This window comes from Oculina patagonica, chromosome 5 (assembly GCF_052425735.1).
Source record: "Oculina patagonica isolate OP01 chromosome 5, crgOcupat, whole genome shotgun sequence".
Lineage (NCBI taxonomy): Eukaryota > Metazoa > Cnidaria > Anthozoa > Scleractinia > Oculinidae > Oculina > Oculina patagonica.
The window spans coordinates 22,402,694-22,411,929 of NC_135762.1; the positions used below are offsets into that span (position 1 = coordinate 22,402,694).

Consider the following 9,236-nt stretch of genomic DNA (forward strand, 5'->3'; position numbering starts at 1 on the left):
CTTTAAAAAAAATTAAACTGAAGTTGCTTTGATTTTGTCGAGCGGCCGTCTTGTAAAATCAAATCGAACGAATAACAGGCCTAGATATTGGTCTTGTTTCTTTTGTATTTTGTGGTTAGGTGTGCACGTATCATTTTCAGCCGAAACAAAGAACTGCTTTTGTAAAACGGCTCGACGCATATAATTCAAATTCAAAATGATTTATTACGCCCTATCAAAATTGACCAATACCTATTTTACACATGTTTGAAATTATTATTCAGAATACTTCAGTCGCTGAACACTGCTAGTAAAACCCTTCAAGTTAATAATTTTGCAATGTTATTCGCGTTTCCTTGCTTGTAATTGTAGAATTTGTTTCATAAAAATTCAAGGAAAAACGGTCATTAAAATAGACAACGGAGTTGAGAAATTTTATACCATTAGTACATCATTTAACACTGCTCAAAATCTTCGACAGGTTGCCAATTCACTTTCACAACAGATGTTTCTGACAGTAAAAGTGGTTTTCTCTCAACTCGACCTCAAAATTAGCTGCCAAATGTCGGCTTTATACCCAAATTCTTCACTGTTAGAGAAAATATATATATACAGATCCCAATTGAATCATTCTTGAACTGAAGCTGTTTTGTGACATAACCGTGAAAAACAGTTTGATGTAATAAAAACGTGAGCCATCAATAATTGTTTTGCCTTCCCAAGTAATGTCAGCTTTTAACTTAAAAGAATGGGATTTTAATGCTCGACTGATTGAAATATTGCTTTTGGGTTTTTTGTTTCAACTTAGATTAAATGCCGGTAAAACGTCGTGTCCTTTTTGCTTAGAAGTGAGTGTTTGGTAATGTTTTACTTGGACACCGTTAAAAAGGTAGCAGGGTTCGGCGAAAAAGCAATGAATTTAGGCGACTCTTTGATCAGTCTTCCCAAAACAAGAAGTTACGATTCTAAGGATTCAGTAAGTCTGAAAAAAAAAACATTTAAACGAACAGCGTGATGCTAAAATACACATCCAAAATTTAACGCGCGCCTAAAAGATATTCACCTGTTTACGTGCATGCAGATTTGTATCGGAACATAAAATTTTAATTTTAATTATTTTGACGAACGCGCGAAATACATTGAGCACTTGTTCGGCGCGGCAAGTTCTGGCGAGCTTCTTACTGTTAATGGCTATTTAATAACTTTGTCTAGAATTAAAAGTTAAAGTAAACACAGTGCCCAATAATATTCGAACAACAGACAAAGCGATTCGGTGGTAAATTGTGCCTTTTGTTGAGTATTTCGGCTTCGGAGATAAATTTTTGATGCTTTCGTTTTCTGAAACGCATAAAACTTCGGTATGACGGGTACATTTTAGAAAAAGAAAATAAACGTACAGATTAAACGAACTTTGTAGATTTCTAGATAAGGCTTTGTCGAAACAAAAATATAGTAACATAATTCTCGGCTTTTCTGTTAAATATCAGTATTTGAGAAACATTAGTGATTTTGAAATCTTCGGCGAGTCACTCATTTGCAGCAAATATGGGAGTTGGTCGATTTTAGATCGAGCCAGCCTTAGATTGAAATATGATAAGACAGCGTTATAAAATTGCACTCATATTCATCAAACGTATTTTAAACAATTTTCGGTCAGTTAAAACAAATGTTTTGATTTGAAAAATGGTAATTTATGATAATGTCGGTCGACTTATTAGCTATTGAGGCAATTTCAATCCAAGACTCAGTTGTTTTGACAGGTAAATGAGGGGTTTGGGCTTCTTTTGCGTTTAAAAGCTATTGACAAGCAACTAGCCAATGGCGTGCCGATAATTTCAAGTATCTCATAGTAAAAAACAGAGGTGAATAATAGACACGTTTTTCCTCACTCCTCCCACGAATTTCAGGGGAAAAAAGCGCGCTTAGTTAAAAGGCCCTTTGGCGCAAGATCAACAGCTGTTTGTTGAGTTCCAACTCATTTTAAGCAGTGGTGTCGGCGCATCGGAGCACATTTCTCGAGTTTAATTTCGCAAATTGTCATTTTACGCTTCAAGTTATCAACTTAAAGACCGCGTTCTACTTATTGCTGATTTAGTGACCTGTGCGAAGATCGCAAGCAAATGGGCAAAGGACTAAATGTTTGTTTGATCACTAAACACAAATAATTTAAGAGTTTGATTTTTTGGTACCGTTGTATTTTGCCATACATCACCACCGTAAGTCAAGACCGGACCAACACAAGATGAACAGTTCAATTGAAGAGAACACAACGACAACCTCGTTGCTCAATTTCGTTAGCAATGCGACTAGTACGCTCAAATTTGCCCTGGACAAGCCGGTTAAACCGAAGAGGAAAGTAAACCACCGAAAATACCTTCAACGCCAGCTAAAAGGCAGAGGCTGTTCTACGATGTCTTACGAAGGTTCTTGGATAAGCCACGGACAGTTACTCGACAACGTTTTAAAACCAGGACAACCACAAAACACGACTTCCGTGCGATCTTCAGCAAAAACCCGCTCCAAAGAAAACCATGCCGAAAAGTTTCAAGCGCAAGAAAACAAGGCACATGGTGTTAATCACGAACAAGCCAAAGAAAAAACTTGGGACGGGTCTACAAGGAATCAACGACTAAACGATACAAGATATTCTGAGGAGGTGTTTTCACCGCCTTCGCAACCACTCAGAAAGCGAAATCTTCCCGAGTCGTTTTGGAGCGAGCCGTCAGCTAAAATCTCGCGTCAGTCTCTGCAAGTAGCTCGCAACCCGAGCGCAAATTTCACGACGAACGATTTGCAACGTTCAGAACTTGAAATACTGGACTGGCTTCGTCCTGAATTGGACGATTTTATCGAGCGATGGTCAGAGGAGAGCGAGTGTGCTTCGAACAATTCAAGCCGCCCGGCAAGTTTATCTGATAGCACATCGACAGTGGATCCTTATTCACCCTACTCAGAAGGATCAGAAAATATTGGATCTATGGACGAATTTTTTGAGCAGCGTGTACCGTTTTCCTTCGATAGTTCCGCTAAAGGCGACGATTTCAACGCCCCTTCGGTAAGAAATTGTGCGGCTTCTCATATTATGGACAACATGGCCTGTAAAATGCAGCAAAATTATGCCCAAAGGCAGGCGACACACGTAGCTAGCCACTACGGCGGACATTATGGTTTTTCTGCAACTAAATGGCACGCGGCAAACCAACCTCAAGCAGATTATTTCGAAATTGGTTACAATATTTTATCGTAAACGAAAAGGACAAATTTTTACTCGCTTGGGACCTTGAACACTTTTTTTAGCATAACGCGTGTATAAGGAACAATTTTAATTTCAATAAATTGTAGACGATATTCCATTTCATCGCCACTTAAAAAGTGTTTTACTAATTTGTAAATTATTACGAAAGACATTGGCAATATCGGAATTGCCAAAAAGATCCATACGTTGGTTCGGTTGTCAAATTTGACTGTTAGCTTTACTGAAAGCTCCGCGTCAACTGTCAAGATTTGACGCATTTGACTTCTGTATTTACCCATTACATGTAAAATAATTTAAACGTATTTTTCACTGTGAAATCTTTTTATAATTTTTAGAGAAGAATTTACTAATGTTCCGACTCAAAATATTGAAATTTATGTAAGAATAGTGGAAGGACAGTTTTGTAATCGTATAACATTATCTTTAATTTTAAGTTGATGTTTGACCGCCATTACGGTAAATGTACAAAAAATTAAAAATTCACTACAAGGAAGCAAAATTTTAACATTGTCTCTCGATAGAATACTAAAAACAAGACTTCTCTACGTGCAATTCCATTTCTCGTAAGCTCACTAGTAGCATTGTATTTAATATTTGAAGAATATATTAAACTTAAACAAGTAAACCCGATTTTTTTCCTTTAATATTTCGTTTGCGCAACAGGGGAAGTTTGACTAACAATAGCATCCATTGTGAAGGTTCTGTATTTAATATTTTGATATCCAAATAAAAGTGAATTCGCACAAATTTCGGAGGCGCAGTTTCGCTGTTCGATGTGTACAGCTGCCGGCGCACACAGACATGTCTTATCAAATGGCCATCATAAGTTTACTAGTGTTTTGTTTAACCCTTTTTCAGAGCTGTAATTATTATTTTTTTTTAGAATATGTCATTTTCCCGACCGCAAGCCCCGTAGCAGTTTTAGAGCGCGCACGCGATTGTTCGAAAATAAATACAGTGATTTTGTTTCATTTAACGAAAATAAACGATCAAACTTATTTCTAATATTAAGAATGCTATTTCTTTAATCTTCTGCGTCGCATAAGTGATGAAGCGCTTTACTCAAACAAAAGAAATCAAAACAATTCCCTTAACAGTCTTAACATACCACGAGGTTGGATAAAAGCGCGTCTCATCAATTTTTCATTAGATAGTTTTTGTTAAAAAGCTCGCCTTTTGCGTACCTGCAATGATCGTAAAGAGGAAAAGCTATTTACGCGGAAAAGACAGAAAATTATGCAGCGTGGTTGCTTTCGTGCGAGCAGAAATCCTTTTCGAGTCTTACAATTGTAAGATCTTATCTTCAAACCTTGAAGTCTCTTATGCTTTAGATCTTATCATTTTCTCTGTGAATAGATGGTCTATAATTAATTGAGAAAAAATATGATTAAAATACTCCCTAAACATTGCAAGTCACTAGATCTGAAATTATAAACTAAACTGTCAAAATGTTTCTACTTCTGCTTAAAAAAATGATCACCCACACCAACAGACATTATTTAATAAAAACAATATAATGGGACCTATAAACAAGACGGGTTTGGTTTAGCTAGATAATTATTTTGTGGTTAAATGTATCGGCGCTTCGGGCAACAAAAAATGATTACTGGCAGAGTTTCTTTGATAAAAAGTAAAGGAATTAAGATGGCACGTTTATAGCGAAAAATGAGAGCGCGCAAAATCCTGGCCGATTTCGAAAGGTTCTTTTTGATCAATCCGGATTTGAAGTGAAGTAGTACGCATCTACTAGGGCTAAAATAATTTCAGCATTTGCATTTTATTATAAACCTTTCAGTTCAAGGGTCCCGTCATTTCTAAGCTGAGTAAATTGTATGTTTTGTGTCGGGCATTTTAGCTTTTAGAGAACAGAATTTGGCAGGTGTACGCAGTTGTTCCCGACCAAAAATCTGAACGTGTCGTAAACTTTTGTCAAAGTAAAGTGATAACCCGTTACCATCCTTATGCTAGTTTCGTTGTTGTCTTTTGGGTGTGTACCTGAAGAGAAAACAAAATCATTAATCTTTCCAACAGGTATATTTCATTCCCTGCTCTCCTAAGCCTGCTATTGAACACTGCTGAATTAGGAAGACCCGGATTTTGAGGCGTCTTTTTCACAGGCCAGGGAAGGCAAACAACACTATACCTGTACTTGAATTTTATCTTTGTTATTTTAACACACACACACAGCCCAAATTAAGAGAAGAGAACTCGGCCTAACAAGTTTTTATAAGCAAACATTGCTTTTGGAAATTTAAGAACAAAGTGACAGGTAGTCGTTCATCTTGCTTTGTTATTTGAGTTGTGGGGGAAATAAAATCACATTTTAACTTCGAGTTAAAGAGAAAATTTACTCAGTCTTTGTAAGGCGGAAACGGTTTTTGAAACTAAAATGTCGCGTTCAGCCTTGAACGCGGCGGGGGTATTCGGTTATTTTTAGCGATCAAAATTTGAACAAGTGACCAAGTGTAAATTGCGTTCGAGCAGGTGGCATCTTGTATATTTAGCTCTTGCTTTAATTGCTTTTACCAAACTGTCCCACAAGAACAGAAGCTCGCAATTTTGATCTACACCCCCAAACAAATTTAGACCACGTGTTAAAAAAAGAAACCATTTCAAGTCAAAAAGTAAGCCAACAAAGTTTTTTGGCGGGTATTCTCGAAACTGTATGGCTTATCTCTGGCCATTTTTCTTTTCACAAGATAATACTACAAATAAATGTGATCAAGGGTAATTTATTCATGACTGTGATAACAAAGTATACCACGGAATTTACTTTAATCTTGATTTAATCACGTTTTTTGCCTGGACTTTCCAGTTGTGAACGCAAGAAATTCGCTCCCGTGAATGTTGATCTTAAATCTCTGAAATGTTTTTCGTAACATTATTTCAACAAATTATTAAAATTTACTTCTAACAGCCCAGCAGTCAAGTGTCAAGCCTTAACGAGTATTTAACAACGAAGCGTCTTTGTTTAGTTCGTTAATAAGTTTTCATAATTAGCTGTTGCTTAGTTTAGAAAAACTACCGCCATGTATCGAAGAAAAATTAGGGAACAACAACATCTAGTGATGTGAAATAAAAAATGTTGAGTTTACGCAATGAGTTATTAAAAATTTAAAAAAATTGCGCCATTTTCGATCAGTATTTCTAATGATTTTATAGATGAAAGTAAATTTTCTATGGCGGCTGTTCAATCGAACGGAGACTGCTTATGAAATAAAGGAAACGAAACCCAATAAATTGCAACGAAAAGGCATACAGAAAAATAGTGTTTGATGATTTTCTACCTGCAAATAATGTGCCTTTTCAAAACACAACAAAAGAGTCGCTGTGTTATTATGCTTCAAAGACAGATGTTTCGAAATGAAAAATTCCATATGTCAGGGTACTTAGATTAGCATTGAGGAAAAACACAGAAAAATAGAGTCTACGTGTTTTTAAAGTGTGCTTTGTTTAATACCTGTTTTACTGTAAATTGTGGAAGTCCGCAGATCGCACGCTTTTTACTTGAAACTGAAAAAGTGGTCTTCAAAGTATCTTTGAAACCTTTTGTTTTGCTTGTCAGGACGAGTATTGCAAACGTCCCTCGCTGTTTTATTTGTTTTTTAGTTTTTAAACTAACAGGCCGCCGAATATAATATCTTGTTTTTCTCTTGTTTTTCAACTGCAATAACGTTGTAAGAAAGTCGGCGCTTTAAATTTCTGCCCTGCGTGGTCAGCACAAGAAGTTAATATAATTTACATGATAAAACGAAAAAAAATCAGATACACACACATGGGGGAGGTAACAGGAAATTCATTAAAACTTGAGCAGTTGAAAAAACAAATCAGGAGAGCAATAACAAGGAAAGGTGAATGTTTACAACGGCATAAAAAAACGAGTTAACCGCCCTTCATAAATCCTGTTTATTTAGATAGTTCGCGAACGTGAAGCCCGACAGCTTGAAAATGGAAATAAGGTCACTTTTCATCGCTGGATTTTTTATACTTCTATTCGTAAAGAATTAGAAAGTAAATCTCATGATAAGGGGGGTTTCTTCAATCCTTTTATTCTAATATTTGGAGTTCATAGGCAGCTGCAGTTAATTAGCGCCTCTTTAAAACTTGTGCCGTGTAAAATGGTCAAAAAATTTCGGTTGGTTACCCTAGAACAAAGGGAAATGATATCGAAAAAAGAACAAAGGCAAAGGCAAAAACAATGTTGAAAAAACATGAAAACCCTCTTAGCATACAAAATAAAATGCAACACAATGGAAACACGGGACTTTCATAGGCAAGGTGACTTTAACACTGATCGCCTTGATTCGGTGTAAAAACGCATTGTTCCTTGTATAATGACAGGACGTTCTATGAAAGACTGAGAAATCGAAAAAGAAGCCTCTGCTGTACGGGAGGGTGAATTTAAGGGCCAATGCTTGATAAAAGTTTGATTTCAGGCTCGCAAAATTCCCAAAGAGATTTCCACTTTCGCTAATATCCAATAGGTTTTTAGAATCGTGCAACTTTTTTCTTTTGCCATTAATTCTTAGTTTTACTGTATTAGAGTTTGGGATAACAGATACAAGTTAATTAAGATATTTGTGAATATTTTCTTGTGCCTAAAGCAACAACTTAGCACCTGCATGTTGCCTTTAAAAAAACCCTTTAAGTGAATTTTGCAATGATACTTTAATATAGGACCTGTCACCATATCAAATCTTGTCGCACTTTACGGTGAAAGATGTCACTGATAAACTTGTCACGAAAGATTCAATCTCGCAAGCTTTGCTTTACTACACCAACGGAAAAAAAGTTAGTAATCACAAGAAGCATTTGATAAATGGACTTGGATCAAACGCAGATGCTGTCACGGGCGTCACGAGAAATTTAAAGGGTTTCAAAAGTAAGATTGCACGAATTGCGTGCACACGTGAAAGAGAGCACGATCTGACAGCGCGCAGTTTTCACCTTTCATTCAGTTTTGGTGGCAGGACAAAGGAGGGTTAAATTAATATGTCATACTTTAAGGCAGTCCTTATAATATAAAGTATTGATAGAAAGTCACTGAAAGTGACGAATAGAAAAGCAGTGAATAAATAAAATATGGAAAAATTAATGCTGCTTGAGCTTTAAAGGTTTTTAATAACGGTCTCTGATCAAAACCAACAAACGCGTTGTTCTTCATTTTCTTTTGATTGTATTTCTATTTTGCAATTGCACACTCTGGTCTCGTACCCAGGGCTTTCTCTTTGTTTTACGAGGTCCCAGGGTTCCTCGGTCTTCCTCCTGAGACGTGGCAAGTGAAAGACCCCAGCTGTTAATGATCACGTGCTTATGAACACTTCGCGTAATGTTGGTTTTTGCCACACTTTTTATTGGCATCAAAAGTGAGACAAGACAAAATTGGATGACTATTTTTGACATAAATGTCAAAGGCAAACAAGTCCCTTGATTTTGCCTTTGACAGGGATTTGATGGCAGAAGAATCAAACTTTCGTAGTTCGTATAGTGTGATCGTCCGGGTGAGAGTAGAACTTTCTGAAAAGAACTGTTGTTGGTGACTAACGTTTCGACAACCTGAGCGGAAGTCATCTTCAACGTCAACTCTGTAGTCCTTGAAGATGACTCCTGCTCAGGTTGTCGAAACTGCAGTCACCAACAACAGTTTTTTCAGGACTACTCTCAGCCAGACGATCCATAGTCCTCTACTAACTATGGGACGATCGCACTAGACGAACAACTGATATTCCTAGGTTCAAACCATTAACTAAATCAAACTTTCATCAAACGACCGTAAAATAACGGGTATCCTATAGAGAAGAACGGTATAAAACCTTAATTAAAAAAAGCAGATAGAACAATTTTCGACTGAGTGTTGTTAAACCAAAATAATCACCCTGGCCAATCACAAAGGACACGGACAATCTAGTGAACCAATCAAAACTCGAAGCAAATACATGCAGCCGACACAAAGCGCGGGAAAATGTGCGCAAGCAAGACTTTTATTGGTTGAGAAAGTGAA

General features: G+C 36.7%; 1 protein-coding gene across 1 annotated transcript; it reads left to right on the plus strand.

Moving 5' to 3' along the window:
- The first annotated feature begins 219 nt into the window (after positions 1-219).
- On the plus strand, positions 220-3,972 carry LOC144653283 (uncharacterized). Its single transcript, XM_078513239.1, has one exon. The coding sequence runs from the start codon at positions 2,222-2,224 to the stop codon at positions 3,224-3,226; it is 1,005 nt and encodes a 334-aa protein (XP_078369365.1). The 5' UTR covers positions 220-2,221; the 3' UTR covers positions 3,227-3,972.
- Positions 3,973-9,236: the final 5,264 nt, after the last annotated feature.

Bases quoted from the DNA above. Each gene is read 5' to 3' on its own strand.
- LOC144653283 (XM_078513239.1), top strand. From the start codon at position 2,222: ATGAACAGTTCAATTGAAGAGAACACAACGACAACCTCGTTGCTCAAT.